The sequence below is a fragment of the Lepidochelys kempii genome, chromosome 22 (assembly GCF_965140285.1).
Source record: "Lepidochelys kempii isolate rLepKem1 chromosome 22, rLepKem1.hap1, whole genome shotgun sequence".
Taxonomy (NCBI): Eukaryota; Metazoa; Chordata; order Testudines; family Cheloniidae; genus Lepidochelys; species Lepidochelys kempii.
This window is the reverse complement of record NC_136401.1, coordinates 9,880,045-9,906,373: the sequence shown is the minus strand read 5'-3', so window position 1 is coordinate 9,906,373 and position 26,329 is coordinate 9,880,045. Positions and strand designations below refer to the sequence as shown.

General features: G+C 41.6%; 1 protein-coding gene across 6 annotated transcripts in view; it reads left to right on the top strand.

Moving 5' to 3' along the window:
- Positions 1–26,329, top strand: part of ARHGAP32 (Rho GTPase activating protein 32) — a 416,149-nt gene that overhangs the window by 119,785 nt on the left and 270,035 nt on the right. For 3 of the 6 annotated variants that reach the window (XM_073321002.2, XM_078849915.1, XM_073320996.2), the window contains exon 1: positions 8,620–8,725. The exons of the other annotated variants lie outside the window; for them this stretch is intronic. In XM_073321002.2, coding sequence (XP_073177103.2) covers positions 8,673–8,725 — 53 coding nt within the window. In that variant the 5' untranslated portion in view covers positions 8,620–8,672. Of the gene's footprint in view, positions 1–8,619; positions 8,726–26,329 lie in introns of those variants that run through there. 6 annotated transcript variants of the gene reach the window in all.

Sequence of the window (26,329 nt, the reverse complement as noted above, 5' to 3'; positions counted from 1 at the left end):
TACCACTTCACTTCGATTCATGACGAATTTGGAAATGGCTTGATTCATGCCAACAGTAGACTTCAGGCGGTAATGAAAGGAAGTCTAAGCCAAGAGAGGTCAGTTTAACCAGGGAGTTGGCTTTAGAGAGAACACTCCTCCTCCTCTCCCCCCCCCCCCATATGTTGAATGTTACTGGGGTATAAACAAATAGTGCTGGTCCACTTTCGTTTTTTTATTTAAGGGCATCTGTCTACAGTCTAATGTAGCTTTTTTTCCAATGGTAACATATATTCCTGTAGTGTTCTCAAGTCTTTGATTTCAAAGACGTGTTTAATACTGCTGTGAAAGACCCATTTTCTTTCATGATGGAGTAAAGAACGCTACGGTGTGTTAGACAGCAATAGAACCTCTCTGTTATACGTTTTTCATTTCGTAATTCTTACCCTACAGAGGTCTCTTCTTAGCATCGTCTCTTGCTTGCTCTGGGAACAATAAAAAGTCCAAAATTAAAAAAAATACCCTATTTTATCTTTAACTCAATATCATCAATTAGATTGCGTTAGTCATTTGTATTCTAAAGAGTAGTGGTACTAAAAACAACTGTGTAGCAGAAATCAGGGCATGAAGCAAAGGCTCGTTCTTTCTGTAGCTGTGAAATCCTCAATTAGTTCCAATTACTGGTGAAATGTGGTAAATACATTTTCCAAGTTTGTGTTTAATGTTACCTATGGATTTCTGCATGTTTGTAAATGGTACCTTGTAGGGATGAAAGAGGGTGGATATATTTGTTTCTTAATTGCTGATTTAACAACTTTCATGCCCATTAAACTGATTAAATTTAATCAGGAAACAACCTATTGGCCTTGTGGGGGCTGTTTCAACTTTATCTGTTAGATCTTTGCTGTCTTTTTTCAGTGATGAAGGATCAGGAGCTGAAGGATCAGTAGGGCCTTGAAATCTCAGGACCCAGTGCTATGAGTTGTTGAGTTTCTGTGGCTATTAACTGAACTATTTTGGAGACAACCTATTAAAAGATTTCATGGCACGCTGAGTTTATTTTTCTAGCGTCAGTTCTTTGGTTTCTTAAATACTTGTAATATAGTTTTACCCACCTCAGCACCCACTGTGTGTTGTTTATTCTAGACCTTGGGCCTTGAAAACAATGCTTGACTTTTAACTTCCAGACCTCACTGCTGACTTCCTTTTAAGTGTCTGATATCGTAATGTGCACCTGCTCTTGTTGAGGTGCTCTTGTCCTCTCTCTACATGAGGGCTGATGGAAGCTTTTCATCAAATAGCTTTTTTTGCTTTTTTAAATAATTTTTTTGTGTGAGTTCATATTTTTCCCTATAGTGTGAAATGTTCAGATTTTTGACAAAATGGGAAATTAGTTTCTATTTCAGTCCCATGGAATTGAAATGAAAAACGTTAAGTTTTTGTTTTTTTCCTCCCTTTCTCTTTTTCTTATTTCTAGGGGGAAAATGGGGAAACACTTCTTTTGGGGGAGGGAGATGCTTCTGATTCTATTTGATTCTACTCCAGATGAAAATGTTTTGCTTTGAATAGTTTTGTCAAAACATCTGATTTTTTTTTTCATTCCAAAATTTTTCAGAGAAATAATTGTTGTTGTTTGAGCCAGCCCTGCTCTACACATCTGGGAATTTGTCTTGGTCAGTGCTATCATCTGGAGACTTGCTGGAAATCCATCCTTCCAATCCACAATGCACATTAACATAGGCTTCTACCGACGGTGCTCAGACTGGGTACCTATGTACATGGTTATACAATTTCCCCACTTCTCTCAGTTGCTGGAAATACATAATCACAAACATATAGGTATTTACGTGCTTATGGTCTAGATTTTCAGTGGCAGCGGGGATTAGTCTTCTGCTTTGAAAGTGAAGCCATTAGCTAGGATTTAAATTTCAGGTACATTCCCAGGTAAAAGTGAATTGATCATTGTCTGCTGCTTCATGGCTGTTACTTACTGTATGTGAATAAGGTAAATTTCCCTTTTTAACCACCGACGCCAATGTAAAAAATATTGAAATATCATCAGCTGATGTCTGCTATTGGCTACATTGATTCATCATCTGGGAAGACATGTTTACTGGGTGATGGCAATCATAGTTACAGAAGAGGCTTTTAAAAAAAAATTCATATGAAATTGGTGTATGTACATATTAAAATTAAAACTTGCACGCCAGTGGAAAAAGAAATCTCAATAGAGGTAGGCACAAGACATTGGCACCACTTGTGGAAACAAGATGTACATTTTTAACAGCAAGAGCAATTAACCATTGGAACAACTTACCAAGGATTCTCCACCACTGACCTTTTTAAAATCACAATTGGATGTTTTTCACAAAGATCTGCTCTAGGAATCCATTTTTGGGAAGTTCTTTGGTTTAGCTTATATAGGCGGTCAGACTAGATGATCACAGTTGTCCCTTCTGGTCTTGGAATATATCAGTGAGACGGTCAGCCTTACTTTAGAAAGTCACCAATGTTCATTTTTTGGAGTGTGTGTTTTTTCTCGCTTTCTTCCCCCTTCTACCGCCCCTTTCTTTCTGGTTAGGAGTGTTTCACTTTGTGCTCAGTGTAGGGTGTTACATGTAATTGTGTTTTCACTTGATATCTCTTTCATGTAAGGTCATACTTTGCTAATATCACTAATCTACCCTAATAGAGGGTGTTAGATTACTCACATTGGTAGACCCGTGAGGGCGTGCCAGCAGTGTAGGAAGAGTACTGCTTCTTCCAGCCAATTGTAAGTGCAGGGTCTTTGTGTATTACTGAGTGCCAGGTTACATGGTGTTGCTGTATTGGGTTTGGTAGGAAGGATGGGCTTGTGGTTAAGGTATTTGACATGAGAGTCAGAACTGCTGGGTTCTGTTCCCAGCTCTACAACAGACTCGCTGTGTGATCTTGCACAAGACATTTTACTTCTCTGAGACTGTTTCCCCATCTGCAAAATAGGGATAGTGCTCAGTTCAGATGTGTGTTGGGAGGCCTAACTCATGGCTTGTGAGGAGCTCGGGTATTGACTGTCTCCTCCCCATAAAAATGCCAGTACACGAAGAATCCACAGTGGCGCTTCTCCTGACACACCCGCAGAATCTGAATGGCCTCTTCTTCAGCAAGCCCTAAAATCCATTTTAAGTATGGGTTTGTGAAGTGTGAACTAGTGAGGGTCTCTGCTGTGTTTGGATTGAGATCAGTACCTTTTAGCGTTTTGAGGGTGTTAACAGTGTTTGTGTGTCTCTAGACAAATACAGGAGTTGGTATGGTTTTAAATCTAGAATTTGCAGTTAGTAGGAACAATTCCCTGAGTTCTGTTTAATTATCCAATGATCTAACTGGGGCAAAGTTTTCCATCATGAAAATCCCTACAAGGCAACACAGTGTTCTGGGGGAGAGCATGTCCCTAACTGGCAGGGGATCAACACAGGACTTCAGTAACGTTCCATGCGCCCCACCTAGGAGTGCTGTAGTAGCAGTGTTCTTACCCATGGGAGTAGGGGATTGCGTGTTACTTTCTAGTGACTCACTTCTTCCGGCTCGTGAGTAGCTTTGATAAGCTCTGGATGCTGCTGCTATCCTCTGTCAGAACAAAGGATGGTGAGCCATAGGTGAGGGAGGCGGGGACTAAAGGTAGAAGATCTGGTTGAATGGGTTCAGAACCCATTTCACCACCTCTTGGGATGAAACCATCCCGATCTCTATGTGCAAATTTGTGGGAAACGATATTGTAGCTAAGTTTAATTTTATTTTCAGAATACAGTGACTAAGTCATACTGTGGATTATTTAATTACTAAGTCACATTTCTTAAATATGTTTTGGAGGAGAGTGTGAAAAGCTATGCAGAGCCAGTAAATTTTTTTTCTTGGAAAAAACTGCATTTTTAATGAGCCTTTCTTGCACAAAACTGAAAAATGTCTAAAAATAATGCTCCTGAAATAAGACTTTTTATATGGAATTACAGCCCTGAGCAAACGTTTATGCGTTTTTCATAAGCTCTAGAAAATAGGATTTATGAGTCTCAGTAAAACCTTATTTATATTGTCACAAGATTCTCAACTGAAATTATGCATTCTATTTTTATAAATCCATGTATATGGACACTATGTGGGGAGTGTGTGGGTAATACATGTATATACTCATTGAAATATGCTCACTCAGATTTCACCACCATTTGTGTTAATATTTTTCTGGTTTCCTGGGTACCAAAACACCTGTCAGTTTTGTCGTCTTGTCTGTCCTGGTTACTTAAACCCAGGGGTTTGTGTGGTATTTTTGAGAGGGATTATCAATGCTTCAGCACCGGTGAGGCCACACCTGGAGTTGTGTCCATTTTGGTCCCCCACTACAGAAGGGATGTGGACAAATTGGAGAGAGTCCAGTCCTTATTGGGGAAAGCCCCGGTTATATTTGAGACCTCCTTGAGCCCTGGTTGTCATCTCTGTATTTAAACCAGCACGTCTAGGTCTTGGTTCTGCCCATGGTGCATTGGCACATGCAGTATCTCATAAAATTAACTACTGTGCTGGTGCACAAGTGACTTTGCAGGATTCACAGTGATGTGCTTTGCTTATAGGACAGAATCCCCAGAATCTTATTAACAAAAATCTCAGGGAACCATCTGTTAAATCTTTCTTAATAGCTGTTTCTGCTTAATCTGAAGCATTCTGGGCAAGTGTGTGTGATGGTAAGGAAGACAGTTTTGCATTAATAAGGACCTTGGCTACTTGACTTAACTTTCAGCGGGGAGTAGATTTACATTTTATTTGTCTATAAAGTGCCTTTGATTCAAAGCACTGGCTACAGGTGGTCCCAAGTGAGAACAAGACACCAATTTTGTAACAAAAAAGACGAGATTTGCTTCATGAGGAGTAACAGTGTTTGGGAGAGGAAAACACAAGTTTGGAAATGATGAAGTATGTTGTAGAGATGGAAAGAAGAATTTTGAGGCTTGGGGAGAGAGAGAGAGAGAGAGAGAAGTAGATATTTAGGAATGGGAATGAACAGTAAAATAATAGTGAGATGAAAGGTATAAACAGGAAAGTAGAGAGTAGTAAGAATTATGGCATGAAATGAAAGACTGAGAATTTTAAAAAGCAAGTGCAGTTGGGTAGGAATCCAGTGTGGTGTGTAGCAAAGAGAAGGAAGATGTGAACAGTGAGGCAAAATGAAGATCAGATGGGCTGCCCGGTTTTTGTCAATTGAAGTGGCTGAAGATGAGATTTTTGAACTCCAGCATAGGTAGATATTGCAGCAGGGTGGAGTTTTGTTTTCTTTTGTGGGTGAAGATTTAGGTGCTCATCCTGCAGTTGGATCCATACAGAATCCAACTGAAATCAGTGATGCCTCACGCAGGCACAAGGGTCCACCTTCGCAGATCCAATTGCAGGCTCAATGCCTTAGTTCGTATAAGCTCTTCAGGGCAGGGTCTTTTGTCCTTTCTTTTTTTTTTTTTTTTTTAATGTTATTTAATCTCTGGGAAGCACCATGCAATGTTATGGGACTATATAAATGGTGGTGGTGGTTGCTGCTATTTATTATGTATTTTATGTGTTTTATCATAGTCATGGACCTGGATCCTGTTGTGATGATATCATCATTTAATACTAATTAAAGATTTTTAATGTATTGAAATGGGGGAACTTTTGGATCCATGAGATATTTTAGACGATAGTATCCATGAGATTGAGCATTGAATATGGAGGCAAGACATGTAGAATAGTTTTATTAGTAATGGCTAAAATTTATTTCAGTGGGTCAAATATTGGAGTCCTAGTTGGTTAATGTGTGAACAATAACAGCATTTTGCTGGTGTCTGTGTGCCAGAAAAAACAAAAACTGAAAAACAAACCAACCAACTCTCAAACACCTGAATATCTGGGTGAATGTTGCATTATAACCACATGGGAGCTGCCTCATCATGGGATATTGCTGTCCCAAGTGTGAGAGATGGGAGGGGTCCAGGGGAATGCGCTAAAAATGGTTTGAGCCCTACCTGAAGCTGAACCCGCGCAGGACAGAGGTAATTCTGATGGGCAGAGAAAATCACACTGAAGAGTTTGCATCCACGATGCACTCTCCTTATGGCTGAAGGTTACACACTCACATTAGTCAGTTGAGTCTGTCGTTTAAGAATGCCCCTGGATTCCTCACTGATATGAAGCTCTCACAGAGCAGTGTGTCTGAGTAATGCTTTCTACTATCTTCAGGTGGCAAGAAGACTCCATCTCATCCTGGTGGATGCTGATTTGGCCTCAGTTATATATGCCTTTGTCGACTTCCATCTGGACTACAGCGATATAGTATACCTGGGCTTAAAGCCCTTTGTCCTTAGGAAATGCCACTTGATACAGGACGCTGTAGTGTGTCTCCTCAGCAACACGAGCGGCTGCAAATGAATCACACTTGTCCTCCACTCTACACAGGCTTCCTATAGACTGTCAAGTCAAATTGAAGGTTTCAGTCCTTTTCTTCAGGGCGCTCAATGATCTGGACCAAGCACATATAAATGATCTCATCTCCAGGGTGAGAACCTGGTTGACAGCTCCACTCCTCTGGCACAATGGAACTTTGTAATCTAAGGGTAAAGCTCGTCTGTGCAGGAGACAGAACCTTCTTGGGAGCTGGTGCAAGATTCTGGAATAAACTCCCACAAGAACTAAGGATCATCACAAACCTGACCATCTTCCACTCTATGGGGCACTTCTCCAACCTGCCTTCTCTGGTATAAACACAAATCAGCTTGTATGTTAAAAAACAAAAAAAAAAAAAACCCAACTTTCCCTGAAAAACAAAACCCTACCCAAACAAACCCCTTACACCGCACGTAGAATTCTCCTTCTGGGGAGAAGATGAGAGAGAGAACAAACCACACGTGACAGATGTTAGTCATGTCACTTAATGTACTACTGGAAGGTGCTTAGATACTACAGTGGTGAGAACTAGTGTGAGAGCCTGTATGGAATAGAATGGCACAACATGGGCTCTATTAGGTGTTCTTCAGCGCCACTGAAACTGCAGTGTGCAGTTCCCTGGTATTCACATGCCAGAATGCACAATGCTTCTGAAACCCTAGTGGCAGAAGTGCTCTCTCTGGGGCATGCGTATTGGGGAAGCTGCAGAGAGCGCTTGGGATGATCAGAGTTGAGACAGAGCAGAGGGCCTGCTGAGTTCAGCCCTCCTTTCCCCTGGTTTCAGTTGCTCTCCTCTGCCGCTTCCTACTGCTCAGCTCCCCCTCTGGTTCCAGACTCCATTCAACTCCACCCCACCCCACTGCTCGCCTTGCCCCAGTTCTAGATTTCCCTCTGCCACCTCCTTCCAGCTTTCTCTCCACCCCACCCCCATCCGTGCCCCAACCTCTACGCACAGTTATTGATCAAAGATCGAATTAGGCCATTGGTGCCCATTTCTGGCCATTAATGGTATAAAACCGAGATTAGAAAAGTTACCTGCAAAATACCAACACTGCCATGCTTCCCCCCGGCCCTGAAAGCCACACATTTAATTTACATTGGCACACAGAGAAACCAGTTCTGCTCTCCCTTTCCCTTGTACTTCATTCTTTGGAGGGCAGCTTGTTGCTGCTGCAGCAGCTGCCTGACAGCCTTCCCCTCCTCCCCGCTCTCTTCTTCACCACCTGCTCCTGAGGGCAGAGGGGAGGTGGCTGCTGCCTGACCCTGGCTCTCCCGTCTTTCTAGGGAGAGAAAAAACTAGCAGCGCTTTGGGGTTTCTGTTTCCACATCTCACTGTCCTTTCTAGGAAAGGGTTGTCTTCTCCTCTCAGCCCTCTAGCGGATCTTAAATCTTTTTCTTGCTCACGGCAAGTGGGTTTCTCAAGCCTTGATAGAAAGATTTTGAAGAAAAGCCAGCGTAAGGAACAAAATACTCCTCATTTTTAAAGCTGAAGGTCCATTTCTGGTCATCTGATTGCTTGGTGTTTAGATCTGAAGTAAAGCTGCATTATTACTAAGATAACACAGAATTGTCATTGTGCTAATTAGAGAGACTTCTATGAGGCAAATGTATTTCAAACATACACTCTGTTTTTGCTCCCTGTTGGTAGGATAAAGAAAATGAATCCTTGTCTTCAGTTCCCTAGAGGGCAGGTGGCTGAGACATTTTATAGTCCTAAGCAGGTGGATACCACAGACGCTCCTTGAACACAGTATTACAAAACACACAAGTATAGACCTGTACCAAACGGCTGCTTATTCAGACAGTATTGCTGGGAGAGAAAAGTAGTGTGGAAATAATATAATTAGTCATCTAGTTAGTGTCTACTTTACAAGGCTTGGTCTCTCTCTGCCCTGGAATACTGTTTCAGCTGCAAAATGTTATAGCAAAATGTTTGTTTCTTCAAAGCCCCACTGATGGTTGTGGCAGGGAAGAGTGTACTCTTCCTTTGACAATTCAAGTCAAACGCCCGGTGTAGGATCAGTAACCGAACTGGCTACCTGCTAACTCTACTTCCATGTGCTGGTTTTAGTCCAGCTAACCTAGATATTTGTTGTTTTAGCTGCTTGTTATATTTTTGGGAAGTATGGTTTTTAACGTGTATTTTTTCTCTTTTAAAACACTTTCACTTGCGGCCAGATTGTGGCTCCACAGCCTCGTTCAGCTTTGCCGTGCTGCAGAGGCCGAGCATCTCAGCGGAAGCTCTCACAAGCTGTATGCCTCAGGCAAGCGTGATGCCTCCAGGACTGCAGCTGTTGCTACAACCATTGTAAGGATTTAAGTACGTGCTGTCTGGCTGAGAGGGACCCGACCTCCAGGCCAGTTAGGGGTGATATGTGTGATCCCACACTTACTCTGCCCACCTAGAGGAGAGGCATTTGTGTGTCTAGCACAGCCTTTCTCAGATGTGGCCACCAGGGGCTTTTCTTATAACCACAGACTCCTGGATGGTGATTGTGGGGGGAGGCGCAAAGCGCAGACCCTTCCCTAGGGCATTGGTTGGGCCCTGCTTTCCTCTGGAGGAACAGGCAGCAGGCGTGGTTGGGCTTCAGCCCTGTGGTGGCGGGTGGCAGGCTCCAGCCACGTGGCTTCAGACTCCATTCCCTGGCTGTGCAATGGCGGGCTCTGGCTCAGAGCTCACCTCCCCCCCCCATCACTCCTGGCCTCTGCTGCCTCCCCCAGTGCCCCATTGCCCCTGGCCCCCTCTGCCTCCGTACCTACTTCCCCCCCATCCTGGGCTTAATTTGTACCTCGGCTTGCCGGGGCTGAGTAAGTCTGCTGTGAAAAGTGATATTTGTATGTTTGTTAATATCACTTTTCACAGCAGACTTAGTAGCTAGCAAGTTTTTTTTAAACGCAACCGAAAAAAGAAAAGAACGTGCAAAGCACCTTATTTGTGTTTCTGTTCTGTTTAGGTCCAGTAAAGAACAGAGACAACTGTAGATTATATTTATATTGAGTCTGCAAAAAAAAAAACAACAACAAAAAACAAAAAAACCCTACGTAAATAAATTACAACGATTTGGATGTGTGTATGTGCATCCCCCCCCCAGCTAATTTAGTATTTTAGGAAAAATGTCAGAGCAGCCATCAGCCAGAGTTGGTGGCTGAACTCTGAGGCCACTGAAAAATTTGTTGTGAGAACTCTCTAGCACCAGCTAGATTTGTGAACTCCTTTGTCCTTTTTGGGCCTCATCCTCACAATGGTACCGAGTGTGCTCAATTACCACTGACTTCTTGTGGAGTCAGGCCCCACGAGTGCAAGGGTGAAGGGGAGCCTCTGCTGTCCTTCATTACATGTTCATTGTTCCATTATGCACCCAAGCAGGGTTAAGCATATTTTGGTCTAGGTGTTTAGAAGGGTTGGTGGGTTTATTTACCTACTCTTTTATTTAGATTTATTAATGGTTTCTTTTGTTTTTTCAACAAAATCTGTGAGACACTGATAGACATCAGTGAGTTTGCTTATTGTATCATAGAGGTGATGGAGACTATACCAGGAGATCTACCGAGGGGATACTTGTCTTGGTGGAGTAAAAATAGAGAGTGGGAAATGGCTTTTGAAGGTGAATAATTGCTGAAGTGAGTGATGATGGCAAAAGCCGAATGCTCTGGGCATCGTTCTTATTATATGCCAAGATGGGAGAAGATCCAGAAATTCAAACCCTCTTTTGAAGAGAGCTGAAAGCTTTATGCTGCTGCTTGCTCAACATTTGCATTGTCTTTGGGCTGTGGGTATGGCTTATGTGCATTATTGAAGGTTGGGGCTAAAATGTAATCATCCAAAGGAGTGGCTGGCATGGTAATGAAGTGAGGTGGTTGGACTCAGTCCGTGTCAATCAGAATTTCAATGTAGCTTGTCAGAGGATAACTTTTTTTCTCTCCCTGTAATGCCAGTAGTTGAAATCCTTCCATTGTCATGTTTTAGGGGGCGTGAGAGACTGAATAGACCATGAAAGACTATGTGCTTTTAGCATGGTTCGAAATAGGTAAAATGTGCCGTTATATACTCTCATAAGAGAGGTATTTTGTACCTCTGTCACCCATTGGCGGTGAAATTTCCTTTGATGTTCTAGACTACTAAATAGATTTTCTTGGAAATATTTAGCTTACATCTGTTTTGGCCGGCCAATTTATTGTCATGTTTTGTGAAACTGCTCCCGTGTATATTAAGTGATGGCAAAGCTAAAATCGAAACTGGAATGTGGAATCAGAGAAAGCTCTACTTAAAACATTTTTTAATATTCTATTCTGAAAATTGAAATATTTTCCCATTACATTTGGTTTGCTTTCGGTATCAAAAGCAGTCTTACATTATCTTGCCAGGCATACATTATTAATTACAATCCATTTTTAATTTCATGAAAAATTATGCAAAGAGCAAAGCAGGAAGCTTGTCTTTCAGCATTCAGCTCATTTGTTGCCTAGATAACCTCAGTGATTGCTCAAGGTTAAATTTAAAATTTGGCAGTCTAGCTCTGGGTTTGTATCTTTTTAAATGGAGCAAGATTTAAACTCATGGAAATTACCTAAGGAGAGTGGATGTATTGGCAAAGATGACAAATGCTATTCAGAATTGATAATCCCATTCTTCATGAAGATGACAGGTACTGTTTTTAAGAATGAATTCTGTTTGTGATAGGAGCCCTGGTTCAGCCCTCCTCCCTCCCCCCAACAGTTATTGAAGTGGTATAAAGATGAATCAATATGGAACTCAGGGAACTAACATTGTTGGGAGATACAAACCCAGAAGTTGGGTTGAGTGGGGCTGCCGGAAAACCGTTTTCTGGGTTGGAGATGAGTTCTTACATTTGATGCTTTCTCCCCCTTAGGATTAAAAGATGAATGGTTTCCCAATCTGTTGCTAATTTAACAGCAAGTCACAGCCTGCAGTTAGTTACATAATTCTGATCCTTTCTTGAGTTTCACATAATACAATCTAAATATGCCCTTTGAATGTAGCACAGCGGTGTGGTCAGAGTTAATATTGTAAATACTTAGCTCTTGATGGTGCTTTTCATCCATAGATCTCAAAGCGCATGACAAAGGAAGTCAATATTTTTTTTTAGAGATGGGGAAACTGTGGTACACAGAGTGTCAAGTGACTTTCCCAGCGTCACCCAGCAGATTAGTGGCAGTTAAGAATAAAAACCACGTCTTCTGAGTCACAGTTCAGTGCTGTAGCCGCTGCTTCATGCTGCCTCCCAACAAATCACAATTTGGGATACTTCTTTGAAGCCTCCATAGGCAAAAAGCTTAGCTTTGTTTTGCCACCACTGGGTAATTATTTCAGCACAAATGTAGGTGAAAAAGAGTTGGCCTGCAGCCAAGGCTTTGTCTGTACTGGAAAAATTACCCATTGCAATGGGGATAGCTGCACCAGTGCAGAACGTAGTTTAACTTCATGAATACATAAAGGCAGACAGAATTCAGGAATTGGAGTTTGCAACCTGGCTTTCCCAGAAATGTTTTGCAGACCAGTCTTATTGTCATACTCTGTCCTCCTAGCATGAAAAGGGACATTAAGGTATAATCTTGTATGCTCTATGATATGTTGAATGGCCAGATGCTACCATTATGGAATTTCAGACTGCCATGTACTTGGAATCTCTTCTCAATATGTGTGCTCGTGTTAGTTGGCAGGAGCCCCTGAAAGTGTCTTTGCAAGGATATGTTTGCTAAAAGTTCTATGACTGCTGCCACCACAGTTTCAACTCTACTAGTCCGAGATTCAGAGATTATAAAGCCAGAAGGGACTGTTGTGATAATCTAGTCTGACATCCTGCATAACACAGGCCATAGGATTTCTCTGAATTTAATTACTGTTTGAACTAGAGCATAAATTTTAGAAGAACATCCATTCTTGATTTAAAAACTGCCAGCGATGGAGAATCCACCGCAAGTCTTGGTAAATTTTTCCAATAGTTAGTTACCCTCAATTACTAATTAGCATAATATTTCTAGTCTGAATTTGTCTAGCTTCAACTTCCAGCCATTAGATTTTGTTATACCTTTATTTGGTAGATCGAAAAGCCCTTTATCATCAAATGTTTGTTCCTCAGGTAGCTACTTCTAGACCATGGTCACATCATCTCTTACCCTTCTCTTGGTTAAGTTAAACAGCTTGAGATCCTGGAGTCTATCATTATGAGGCATGTTTTCCAATCCTTTAATTATTTGTGGCTCTTCTCTGAATCATCTCCAGCTTATCAGTATCCTTCTTGAACTGTGGACAGCGGAACTGGGCACAGATTTCGTATAGTGGTTGTACCAGTTCCAGATGCAGAGATAATATAATCTCCCTGTTCCAACTGGATATTCCCTGTTCATACATCCAAGGATTGCATTAGCCCTTTTGGCCACAGAGTCGCACTGGGAGCTCATGTTCAGCTGATTCGCCACTATGACCCCCAAGTCTTTTTCTGGATCGCCACTGTTCAGGCTAGAGTCCCTGTCACCCTGTAAGTATGGCTTGCATTGTTTGTTCCTAGATGTATAACTTTATATTTGGCCATATTAAAACACACATTGTTGGCTTGTGCCCAGTTTGCCAGAAGAACGCTCTATCAGTGACCTGTCCTCTTCATTATTGGCCAGTCCCCTACGCTTTGTGTCGTCTGCAAACTTTATCAATGCTGATTTTGTTTTCTAATTTAGGTCATCGATAAAAGTGCTGCGTGTTATAGACCAGGAACCAGTCTCTGTGGAACCTCAGTAAAAACACACCCATTTGATGATGATTCCCCATTTACAGTTATGTTTTGAGACTTGTCATCTAGCTTGTTTTCAAGCCATTTCATGTCTCACATGTTATTTTGTTTCTGCTTTCCCAATCAAAATGTTGTGTGGTACTACATTAAACGCCTTATAGAAGTCTAAGTATATTACATCAACATTATTGCCTGTAATGACCAAATTTGTCATCTTATCAGAAAAAGATATCAAGTTAGTTTGACAGGATTTATTTTCCATAAGCCTATATTGATTGGCAATAAATATATTCCCCTTCTTGAATTCTTTAATGAGTCAGTCCCATACTGGCCATTCTGTTGTTTTGCCTGGGATCGATGTCAGGGTGACGGGCCTATAATTACCAGATCAACCCATTTCCCCTTTTAAAATATTGGCACAAATTAGCTTTCTTCCTGTCTTCTGGAACTTCCCCAGTCTTCCCAGTGATACTGAAAATCAACATGAATGGTTCAGAGAGTTCCTTGGACAGCTCTTTTAAAACTCTCAAATTCAGGTTATCTGCTGATTTAGCAGTGTAATGATGCAAATGTTGATATAGATTGGCTTTGGCTGACATTTTAAGCAGTGGCCTCTAACCTTGTGCAGGGCAGGCCTTCACAATATGGTGCCTAAAAGGCTAGCAGCCACTGACATCTTGTCTGTAGTTGCAACACTGCCATCAGGGGACCTTATCCTATGGTATCAACAGTGGGGAGTTCTAATAACTATGTATTGTTGACAAAGGTATTTGAGTACCTGCTGGCTGTTACTATAACTTATCACTTCATAAAATACACATTAGTTTTCTTTGAATAGTTAAAAGGGGCCAAATTTGAGTGGCACTGTAACCCTTGCAATAGATTGCAATGGCCAGAAATGGGAGCTGGGTCCAGCCCTGTGGGACAGGAACTGCCACTGTGGAATGAGTGCCGGGTGGGCTTGCTTTCCAACCATCCTCCGTCTGTACTGGGCCTGTGACTCATCTGCAACCTTCCCATAACCCGCTGTTTGGGAAACGCTGACCTAGGAGACTTGGATTCCATTTCTGGCTCTGTCACAACTTGCTGTGTGACTCTGGGCAAATCTCGTCACCTTTGCTGTATGCCTTTTCTCCCTCCCAGCCATTGTCCATCTTGTCTAATTAGGTTGCAAGTGCTTTGGGGCAAAAACTCTTCTTCTTAAAGGGTTTGCACAGTGTTTAGCACAATGGGGTCCTAATCTCATCTGAGGTCTCTAGGTGATATCATCATAGAAACTTTTTTCCCCTTTCTGCAATAGCGACATGTACATTACAATAAGTACAAGCTGCCCGAGGATCCTAGCTTTCTGAATACTGATAAGTAGGTCCTTAATATACACTCCTCACCTAAGAGGTAGCTAAGCAACGGATGGGATTTGTATGAACGTTCTAAAGTTCATTAGAATATTTAATCATTTTGAAAAGACTCCATTCTTGAAAACTTGAAATCTGGCTCCCCCGCCACACCCCAAAAGAGATCACTCATCACCTTCTTATCTCATCCCATACAGTCTGTGAAACCATTTATCCTACATCTTCAGCTGAGCTTGGTGAGGTATATCTGTGTTTGGATGTAATGCAATAACTTCTAAACACTATGTCACATCCATCCTAAAATTTCAGGGAATGCTCTAGGGCTCAGTGGGAAGAATCCTATTCATTTGGGGAAAATTGGAATACCAGAAGAGGGCAAGTGGGGCCACATGGACGGAACCCCCTTCAAGCACCTCTGCAATTGTCTGTAGATCAAAGAACTGGCTGATGGCCCCAAGTAATACTTTCCAGTGTAACAATACCCCCTATCTCATCTCTGCCCATCCTCCCAATGGACTTTAACATGTTGACACACGGGATGACTTATCTCCTGGACAGAATGAAGATAAATAATAATGGTGAAGGACGGTGGGGCACACAGCACTCCTAGCTTGAGGGTGTTGGGGGGTGGGGGGTTGCAGAGAGTCCCTGAAATAGAAGGGGATGGTAGGGAGCATGTGGGGGATGCAAGGAGCCCTGATGTGTGCAATGAAGCAACAAAGTGTGTAGCTCCCTAGTCTAGGACTCTTATTTGCATTTACATCACATGTCCGTTTTTTTCCTCTCCTACGCATCCTTTGTTTCCCCAGTGGAGTCAGGATTAGCCTATCCCACTTGTGCATACTTGCTTTGGTGAGCAAAAATACATTCGTGTTGGTCAGACTCTGGAAGAAAGGGCCCTAAGAACAATAATCGGGCTCTCTAGGCACTGAACCAGTCTAACCAGTTTCATTGTTTTTCCCTGCGGCTGTTCACCTCTGCCAAACCTTGCCAATCGACTAGCCTCCATTATTCCTGCAACCTATTGAACTAATGCTTAAGAAGACCATGCTTAGGTATTAGGATTATTAAAGAAATATATTGCTATTCATTTACACAACACTTTGCAAACATCAGTCAATCTTGCTGATCTTTACAACTGAGCGTAATGCTTATTTCCACTAATAGTCCTGTTGAAATGGTTGCATTGGGACTATACTCTGTGATCAGATCTATGATCAGTAATAAGTATTTTCAAACCATCAGATTCATAAATAAGACTTATTTCCTTCCCCAAAGAGCCTAGAATGGAAGGGCTTGGACCTGCAAAAAAATAAATAAATTGTAAGGACTGCTCATGTGAGTATAGTTACTTGTGTCTTTGTGGCATTAGGGTTCTTAGATGCTAAATAATTACTCTTCTTACACAGTAGTTTGACTTGGCTCCCAAGTACCATGATGGCAGTTGTATTAAAATGCCTATATGAATGATGAGCACCAGTGCCCCCCCGTATATTGAAACAACCCTGAATTTATTTTTTGGTGGCAACAAAAAGGTGATACAACTTACAAGAAAGGGCCCAGAAATGTCCATGGAAGTAGCTGCTAGCAGCATGAGGATTCAGAGGTGCCTGTTTATGAGCGTTCTAGCAGTATTCATTACTTGGCTCATACTCTGCTCAGGCTTTTCATTGCAAGATTTGATCTCCTTCTATGTTGCCCTGTAGTTGACTTTGAAGTTTAATCTGTATTTAAATAGGTGAGATTCCAAGAAGCCATTCAAACAGCTTGTTTGAAACAGACTGGGGATGCTGTAGTTTCTTTGGTTTCCAGCTAATAATTTAAGGGGCACCTGTTAGATTATCTTCTTGTCTTTTTATGAATATTAGCTGTCTGTAGTAAGGGTGATAAAAATATAGAGGGTGAAATCCTGGCTCCATTGAAGGCAATGGTCAAACTCCCGTTTTATCTAGAGTACCTTCTCAGTCATTTCTAAATTGCATAACCTAGGAATGCGTAGGCTCCCACAGGGACGTTTGGAGGGCTTTTAACCCACGGTGGTGATAGGGGTGTGTGTGTGTGTGTGTGTTTTTTTTTGTTTGGTCTGTATATCCTTCATCTTTCTAAACTTCCGATGACTATCATGGAGTACAGTGACCCTTGGGCACCTCTGTGATTAAAATACTGCCAAATAAAATCACGTTACCTCCTCTAGAAGACTCTGGGGCATATTCTGGTCAAGTTTTCAAAGCAGCAGTAGGATTTAGAAAAGATGCCTGATCTTTGTTCCATTGTGGAGAGCAAATTTTAGGGTTAATCAAGTGTTTTACAACGTGCAAGGAGCTGGGTGCTATATGATTGGATCTATTTCATTCTCTATGCAAATGAAATATTCTGGTGCATGCCAGGTGTTATAATTCAGATATCATGGGAGATGATGCCCTCTGAGTATTCTGATGGCTTTGCTTACCTGACATATGTTGTAAGCGCCTTCCTTAGGGCCAGTTTCTGTCACAGGGATGTTTTGTCACTGTCACTGTTCACATTGAGTAACATCATACTCACTGTCTGTGAACAGTTCTGTCACTGTTCACCTTAAGTAACATCGTACACTGTGACTAATCCCATTGAAATCAATGGGGCTAGTCACCAAGTGTTAACTGGCATGAGTAAGAGAGGCAGAATATAGCCCTTAGATTGTAAACTTTGCTTGGAAGAGGACATGTCTTTGTATGTGGTGTGTACAACCCTGGCACAATCAATGCTTGCTCCTGATTGGACCTTCTTGTTGCTGTTGCAATGTAAACACTGAATATTCGTTAAAGTAATGGCTTGCAGTTTTGACCCAGGGTCTTAACTGATGATAGTAATAGTACGAGGAATTCACAGCATTTTACAGAGTTAGGAATCAGTCTTCACTTTGTACTGCTGGGGAAAGATTAAACAACTTGACCAAGATCACACAGGAAGTTAGTGACAAAGTCAGGATCACATCCCAACTCTCCAAAGTCTCAGGGCAGGTGTACACTGGAAAAGCTGCACCACTGCAGTTCTTTAGTGAAGACGCTATTACGCCGATGAAGAGCTTCTCCCCTCGGTGTCGTTAATCCACCCCTGCGAGAGGCGGTAGCTTTGTTGACAGGAGAAGCTCTCCTGTGGACATAATGCTGTCTACCCGGGGGGCTGTCACTGCGTTGCTCAGGGGTGTGGATTTTTCACACCCTTGAGCGATATAGTTATACCGATATATTTGTACTGTAGAGCTGTCCTCAGTCCTAGTCAATAAACAGACCATGCTGCCTCTCATATATATTTAATCGCCTGTTAGAAGATCACTTTCCCGAAGACGAATGGTCTGTCGTCACTCTTTTGAGTGGATTTGCAAGTTAGGCTCTGAATTAAACTGATGTTTGCAAGCTACCTACTTTATGGTTCAGTGTTAAATTGATAAATGTAACAAAACTTTGCTTGTCCACAGTTCCTTAAATTTAGGACGTCAAAGTGCTTTACCAGTGTCAATGAATGAAGCCTCAGAGGAAGCAAGTAAATATCCCCCAAACAGAATGGCAGAGAAGTTATGTCAGGGTGTGGCAGAGCTGCGGATAAAATCCAAATTTCATAACTTTTAGTCCTAGTTGGCCATTTTCTGCAAAGTTATTAAAATTATTTAGGAATCAGAATGTCCAACCCAGGTAAGCACGTCCCTGCCTGGGTGCTACATGGCACAGAAACTGTCTGTTAGCTTTCCTGCTTCAGCTTGGAAAGGGTTACAGCTGGAAATGCCTGTATCAGCCTCAGCAAAACATGAATTGGTATTAGTGAGCAAAGAAAGAATGGGAACCCAGGCTTGCAAGCTGCTTTGTACTTCTCATTGCTGATTTTTCCTTCCGATGTTTTGGGAGGTGCTTGCACACAGCTGACATTTCTGAGCCTGCCTGAGGTGGAAAGCACTCTGTATGTACTGTATCATTAAAGAAGGGGTCGGGGGTCGGGTGGGGAAACAACCTCAGTTTTTAGCCCTTTCTTTCTGCCTCCTCCGCGTTCTTCTCTCACTGCCTTTAGCCAGCTGCTCCTGCAGAGTGAGCGTGTGTTTGCGTGCGTGCGCGCAACATGGAGGGAGGGACTGGAGCTGCTGCTGCTTTTACCAATATCTATACAGCTGCTTCCATTGCAGGGACGCTAGGAACTGGAAGCAATCTTGATGAATCCGAAAGGTCAGTACTATCAATAAATCACCCACAGATATATACTCCTGAAAGAAGCTTTTTTTTTAACCCTCCTCTCATAAAAAGAATATTAGGCAGATATTTTAGCTGCTGCAAGGAACAGAATCGTTTCAAGCTGTGTCTTAGCCAACAATGTCTAATAAAAAATTAGAGCATGACAGTGTTTTTTAAAAAAGCAGGCATGTCATTATCACTTAGATAATGCAAGTTCCTTAAAAAAATATAGAGAGAGAGCCTAAATTTAAGACTATCCAGATTTTAAGTTACAGGATATTGGTATGGAAGAAGGGTAAATTATGTCATGCAGTCAGATTTTTATTATAGATTATACTACCATATAAAAAGTAGTCGGGTATAATAATTTGGTATTTCTTCATTGCTCACCCTTTATATGATCGTCTCTTCTGAAGCTTTTTCCAGTAAAATCTGTATCAAATGTAGGAATTAGTGTAATTGAAACTTGCGTTTATTTAATCTAAAAATAAAATGTTTTGTGTGATGCTGTCTTAAATAGGGTAAAATACATAATCCTTACTGTGGCTGTATTAAAAGAGCAATAGTCGTGGTGTTCTCAGTGTACTTTTAATGCTTTTCTTGGTTAACGAACTGCCTTTGCCACTGTATGGTTTTAGAAACCCAGCGTTGGAGGTCCAGGTTATCATGTGATTAAAATTCTTGTGGAATGAGGCAGTGCTGATGATCTTCAGGGCGAATCTTCTCCTTCACCCTTGGCTTTATACAGTGGCTGATATGAAATAAGCCTATTGTTGTTCCAGTCCAATTGGGTTTTTGTACTTCTGGGCTAAGAGCACATAAATATTTTCTTGTGGAGAAAGAGGGGTGGAAAGGAAGTTTTATTTAAAACTTGCCTTCTCTGGCATGGCTGTCACCTCCTACCTGGTTTGCAGATTGTTTTGCAAAACCAAAAGTTATTTATGAACATAGCTCCAGGAAGCAGAAGACTCAGACTCTCCTATTTCAATGTATGATGCATATAAATTAAGTTTAGCTATTTTATGCTGACTCCACCCACTTGGGTTTACACAGCCGTAGGGATGCAGTGGATAATTCCTACTAGTGTTGCAAAGGAACCCAAATAAATCCAGATTTCTTTGAATTTGTTTTCTGGAACTCTTAATGTGGTCTCCACACAGTATTTGAACCATCCAGGAACTAAAATACCAGGAGAAGACTGGATGTTGTATAACATTGGCCCCATTATAGGCTCCCTTATTCACTTATATAGAAAAGCCTGGCAAAAGCCTAAACACAAATACCAGAGATAAAAATACTAGAACCCCCACACTTCCTAATTTCCATTGGCCATGTAATAATAAATATGCAATACTTTACGTATTCCAGGTTGCTGCGCCCACACCAATGTGCAGGGTTTTGTGAATAGGAACGTCATGGGATTTTCTTGTTTGGTGTGAATTCCTTAGGAAATGCACGTGTTACGTGCATAGCTTTATGTACTAAGTGAGGCGGCCATTGTTTGCAAGCAGATAACAGTGTTACGTTATGATATACTGTTTCCATTGCTTAAGGTGCAAGAATGTGGTTATTTGCTGGAGATCTGTTTTTCCTTGTAGAGAATGTGCAGCATTCGTCTAAATGGATTCCAAATTTCAGGGTTGTCTATAGGTGAAATCTGTTTTAATTCCAGGCGTGCTAGCCTTTTTTCCCTCTGTTATGCAAATAGTCAAAGATATGATGGAATTAGCGTTTTTGGCTCTCCTGCATCCTGCTTTTCAGAGTATAGATAAAAATTTGCATTGATTTTTGGTCAGGATTCAATTTGAAAGGATTATGGGAATATATTTAACTTTTTGCACTGCTCATCCTGTGCTCCTGATGCTGACATTTTGTTTTGCTGTAGTGTTGGTTAGGGAATTCTGATGGTTGGTACAGAGACATGATGCTAAATAGTGCAAACTCAAGGCCTAATCCTCCCTGACCTTACTTGTGTAAGGAGGAGGGTATTTTTGCCCAAGTCAGGACTGCAGGATAGGGTCCAGATGTAGCAATTGTTTTGAATATTTTCTTTCTTTTAGATGTAAACTTGGTGCTGGTAAGAGTGGAGCAGCTATTAAAAGATGGCCAGATGTAGTGCAGGCAACGATTGCCCAAGTTTCTCTCTTGCAACAAAGCTGTATGCTTTATTTCTGACTTGCAACACCTCACACTAATGCCAGTCTTTGGCATTTCATGTTATATATGTGCCAAGTTGTGGGATGCTTTGTGTGATGTGGCCTTGCGTCCATGAAGACCTACCCTGAGACCGCTGAGCTCGCTTTTGTGACCTGAACATGTCCTCTGCTCCTCCTTACTTTATTTTCTTGCATTTAACTGGTGAGAAGTACCTACACATTCTTCAGAATTTCCCCTCTCAGGATCTTTGTGCTTTTCTTGGAAAAAGTATTTCAATATCATCACTAGTAAAAACAAATATTGAAAGAGAGGGTAACTTACTATCGTTATGGATCAGTAACGTGAAACGTATACCTTTTCAGTGTGTGTGTGTCTGCTTTAACATTTTTTGGCAGTCAAATGTATACTTTTTGCAGTGAACAATCAAATGGTTGTCTTTATGTGGGTTAAAAATTCCACTTTAATGTAGAGAATAAAGAAAACTAGTAATTTAAAACAAAATTACGAGTTTACCAATTTAGAATTTTTCCTTTATTAAACTGTGTTGTTTCATTACATCTGAAAAATTTAGAGAAACACAGGTGTTGGCTTACGGGAGTAGAGCATGATATTCCAGTATCTATCTCTGAGAATGGCCAGTGATAGATATTTTAAAGGAAGGTATAAATCTCCAAGCTTTCACCTATATTTGCACCCAGTTTTACAGCACTTGTATCACAAAAGGAAATTTCTTCCTGACCCCAACTAATGATAGGTTTAAAGACATGAGGACTGATAGCTCTTGTGCCTTTTTACTAGCTAGTGAGAGCAGATGCTATTCTTATTCATAGGTCTCTAATCCTTGTTTTAAATCTTACTAATCCATTTGCTTCAATATCCTGCACTAGTGAGTTCCATGGGTAAATTATAGGTTTGTACTAAACTATTTCCCTTCCGCTGTTTTAAATGTATTGCTAAAATATCAAAGGCCCTCTTGTTTCTGCATTGTAAATAGGAGTGGCTGCCTGGTGAGCCCTGTCTACTATCCATTAATTTCGGTATCTCTAACTACTGTTATTATTGATTTATGTAGTATACAGTTCATTGCAAACACAGAGTAGAACTCTACCCTGAATAGTTTGTAATCTGATACAGACAAAACCTGATGTGGGAAAGAAGATCAGGTAAGGGTGTGTGTGTGTGTGTGTGTGTAGAAACTATTGTGAAGGAGAACAGGACAGGATGGATTCCTAATAGAGGTGGAGTTTGAAATTATATATAAGAGAGCTGTTTGGGACATTAACTTTTCCTTCATGAAAAATTTGACAAAAACAAGAATTCCAGTGAAAATGATGTTTTTACATTTTTTTGGTTGAGAAGCTAAAAACAGAATTTTTCAGTTGTTGAAAATAAAAAAATAATAACTTTCCCCCTAATTTTTGGCAACATACATTTTGTTTTGGCCAGTCAAGCTAAAATTTTGGTTTTCCTGAAAATTTTCACTTGACTGTTTAAAACATCATTTTTTGGGTGCCAAAACCCAAAAACTTTGAAAATGTTTCAGTTTTCAACAAGTACCTGCCAAAATAATCTCAAGTGGATGTTTCCTGCAGATAATACCATGTTAAGAAAATAGAAATTTTCTGTTGCAAAAACTTTTCCAAAGAAAATTGTCAGCCGACTCTAATACTTGAAGGAGAGAAGGAGACCACTTGGCGTACAGGAAGTGAGAAGGTGCTTCAAATATAGTGGGCAGGGAAGGTTCAGAACGGAGAGTGAAAGAGAGATCTAAGGAGAGAGGACTAGGAGGAATGTAAGGAGCGGAAGGGTAAATAGGAGAAGGCAAGATCAGAGATGCAAAGAGGTGGTGAAGGAACTATTGGAAAGTAAATTGATTGGGGTGTCGAGTGGGTTAGTGAGAAGCAGGAAGAAGTAGGTTTCAGAGTAGCAGCTGTGTTAATCTGTATTCGCAAAAAGAAAAGGAGGACTTGTGGCACCTTAGAGACTAACAAATTTATTTGAGCATAAGCTTTCGTGAGCTACAGCTCACGCTCACTAAAACTTATGCTCAAATAAATTTGTTAGTCTCTAAGGTGCCACAAGTACTCCTTTTCTTTTTAGAAAGAAGTAGGCGAGGGTGAGCTAGAAAAGGAGGAGGTCACAATAATGAAGGTGAGAAATTACCCAAGGTATGTGCAGAGGATTGGGCTGCTGGCACAGAGCGGAAAGGATACATCTGACTGGTAATAGATATAGGCGGAAGTAACAGAGCATGGCAGGAGCTGGGATGTGGGAGAAAGGGTAAGGAGTCTGAACTCAGCTTCTCCAGTGAACACCACAGTTAAAAGTTTGTTTGCAGTTAAGTCCAATTCATTACTTCTCTTTGTGCCTTTTAAACAGGCCTCGAGTTGTGCTGGAATGCTCTGGGATGCTGTTTTGGCACTTTTTTGGGATCCACAACAGCATTCTGGTAGTTCTGGTGTGCCCACTTACTGGAAGTGTGTTCCATCACTTCTTTTTGGACCGGAGCACTGGTTTTAAAATTACATAATGAGGCTGGCTATCCTGAAAGGTAGCTGAGAACTGATCGAAGACCTATCTTTCTGTACTGCTTTCTTTCTTCTTCCTCTTTTCCTTCCAGGCTTTGTCATTCACCTTTCTTGTTGGGAAGGAGAAGTAAAATGGCATTGCTCAGAGACATAGAATCATAGAATATCAGGGTTGGAAGGGACCCCAGAAGGTCATCTAGTCCAACCCCCTGCTCGAAGCAGGACCAATTCCCAGTTAAATCATCCCAGCCAGGGCTTTGTCAAGCCTGACCTTAAAAACCTCTAAGGAAGGAGATTCTACCACCTCCCTAGGTAACGCATTCCAGTGTTTCACCACCCTCTTAGTGAAAAAGTTTTTCCTAATATCCAATCTAAACCTCCCCCACTGCAACTTGAGACCATTACTCCTCGTTCTGTCATCTGCTACCATTGAGAACAGTCTAGAGCCATCCTCTTTGGAACCCCCTTTCAGGTAGTTGAAAGCAGCTATCAAATCCCCCCTCATTCTTCTCTTCTGCAGGCTAAACAATCCCAGCTCCCTCAGCCTCTCCTCATAAGTCATGTGTTCCAGACCCCTAATCATTTTTGTTGCCCTTCGCTGGACTCTCTCCAATTTATCCACATCCTTCTTGAAGTGTGGGGCCCAAAACTGGACACAGTACTCCAGATGAGGCCTCACCAATGTCGAATAGAGGGGAACGATCACGTCCCTCGATCTGCTCGCTATGCCCCTACTTATACATCCCAAAATGCCATTGGCCTTCTTGGCAACAAGGGCACACTGCTGACTCATATCCAGCTTCTCGTCCACTGTCACCCCTAGGTCCTTTTCCGCAGAACTGCTGCCTAGCCATTCGGTCCCTAGTCTGTAGCTGTGCATTGGGTTCTTCCGTCCTAAGTGCAGGACCCTGCACTTATCCTTATTGAACCTCATCAGATTTATTTTGGCCCAATCCTCCAATTTGTCTAGGTCCTTCTGTATCCTATCCCTCCCCTCCAGCGTATCTACCACTCCTCCCAGTTTAGTCACCACAGCTTTCCTTTTAAGCAGACACTTGCCCTATATTTCATCTGTAATACTGTGTCCTTTCAGTGGGCTGAGGGCAGAAGGCACTAAATAGAGGGAGGTAGTTGTCCTGGTTGGTAGCAGAACATCTAGCACAGTATGATCTCCATTCAGCTAGTTGGGCCCAGAATAGCATGTAGTTGCATGATCTGTGTTGCATTATCATCTTGGTTTCCACTTTGCCATACCAGGATAGAGAATTGCGTAGTCCTGCTCTGCTGGTAGAGAGCACTCTTGTCTTGAAGAATTCCCTTTTATTAAGCAGCATGATTGGGTAAACTTATGAAGCATCCTGAAGATAAGTATGCATTACTGCTTGTTGGATTACATGTATTTACAAGTACTGTAGGTTCAGTTGAATACTCCCTGGAGGATTAAAATCTCTGTCTAATCAAATTTAGAGAAGGAAATTAAACCTTTTAACATGACACTTGTCATAACATTAAAAAACGAAAAAGCCCTCTTTACAGCAGCATGCTGATTGTTTCACATCACATTTTGTTTTTTAATTAAGACAATTCAAGCTGGAGGCAGTTTTACCCGGGTGATCTGAAATGTTCCTTTGCTTTTGCTGAGATAAGATGATGGCTTTGATGGACATTGAGCTCTCTCTTGCTCTCTCACACATACAATATTCGTGGTTTAGTTTCTCTTAGCAAGTGAATTCAGTGCAATGTCTAACCCCACTGGAATATACTGCTCTGTGATGGACACAGCTCTATTTTCGTGACTGTCCACTTGATCTGAATCTCTGGGTGCAGTTTGTTTTCGTAAACCGAATGTGACATACTAATGGACTCCAGCAACACGTGTTTCCTTTTTTTCATTATTTATTGTATGGTAATTTTCCTACTCACAATGCTGCTGGATAGTCAGTGGTTTTTCAACTCCTTCCCCCTCCCCAAGGGCTTATAAATTAGTGCTAAAAACCTTGCTCAGGACTGGAAAGTAGCTGATGAAATTTCAGCCCTGACTCAGTAAAAAAAAACCAAAAAAAACCCCCACAAACATGCAAAATTGTTTCAACTTCTGGTGGCCTTTCTTCAATTGTGGTATTGTGTGTGTTTTGTCTTTAAAAAGTGAAATGTGACAAGAGCTTACTCATATCACCTTTTGGTGCAGCTCTGTCCCAGCATGCACAGAAGAGGAACATACCACCATTCCCAAATTGTCCCCAGATAGATATGGTAGAGGACAGCTGGTGTTATCCCTGGACTGCTTGGTGGCTGCCTCCCCGCCCTTTCGTTTTGTGTCTTCTGGGTAGTGAGGCTGGTCTACACTTAAAACTTAGGTCAACATAGTTACAGTGCTCGGGGAAGTGAAAAATCCACCCCCCTGCGTGCTATAGCTGAGTTGACATAGTCCTCATTGTAGATGCAGTTAGGTACAGGTAAGAATGCTTCCGTGGACCAAACTACTATGGTTTGGGGAGGTGGAGTTCCCACAGCAATGGAGAAGCCCCTTCAGTCGCTGTAGTTTGTGTCTACTGGGTTACAGTGGCATAGTTGTGCCCCCCATAGCGTAGACCTGGCCTGTTAAATTGAACGTGTCTGCAAAATTTCTCAAGTACAAGTGCTCTGAGCCTGATTAGTGAGTATGGGTAGATGTCTAAATTATATTTTCCTTTGCTTATAAAATACACCCATGATGGATTGATTGTGGGTGCAAACTGGGGGCTGTATTTTAAAAAAAAACGGCATTATGTAATTTTAGAAATGAATGCTTTACCCTGTTCAGTGGTCACGGTGAGGCAATGTTGTGCGTTCCCATGGTTTCTTGAACCAGTGCCTGGTAGCTTCTTTGAGACATTACTATGGTACATATTTGGAAAAATTCTGAACATTTCTTTGTCAGACCT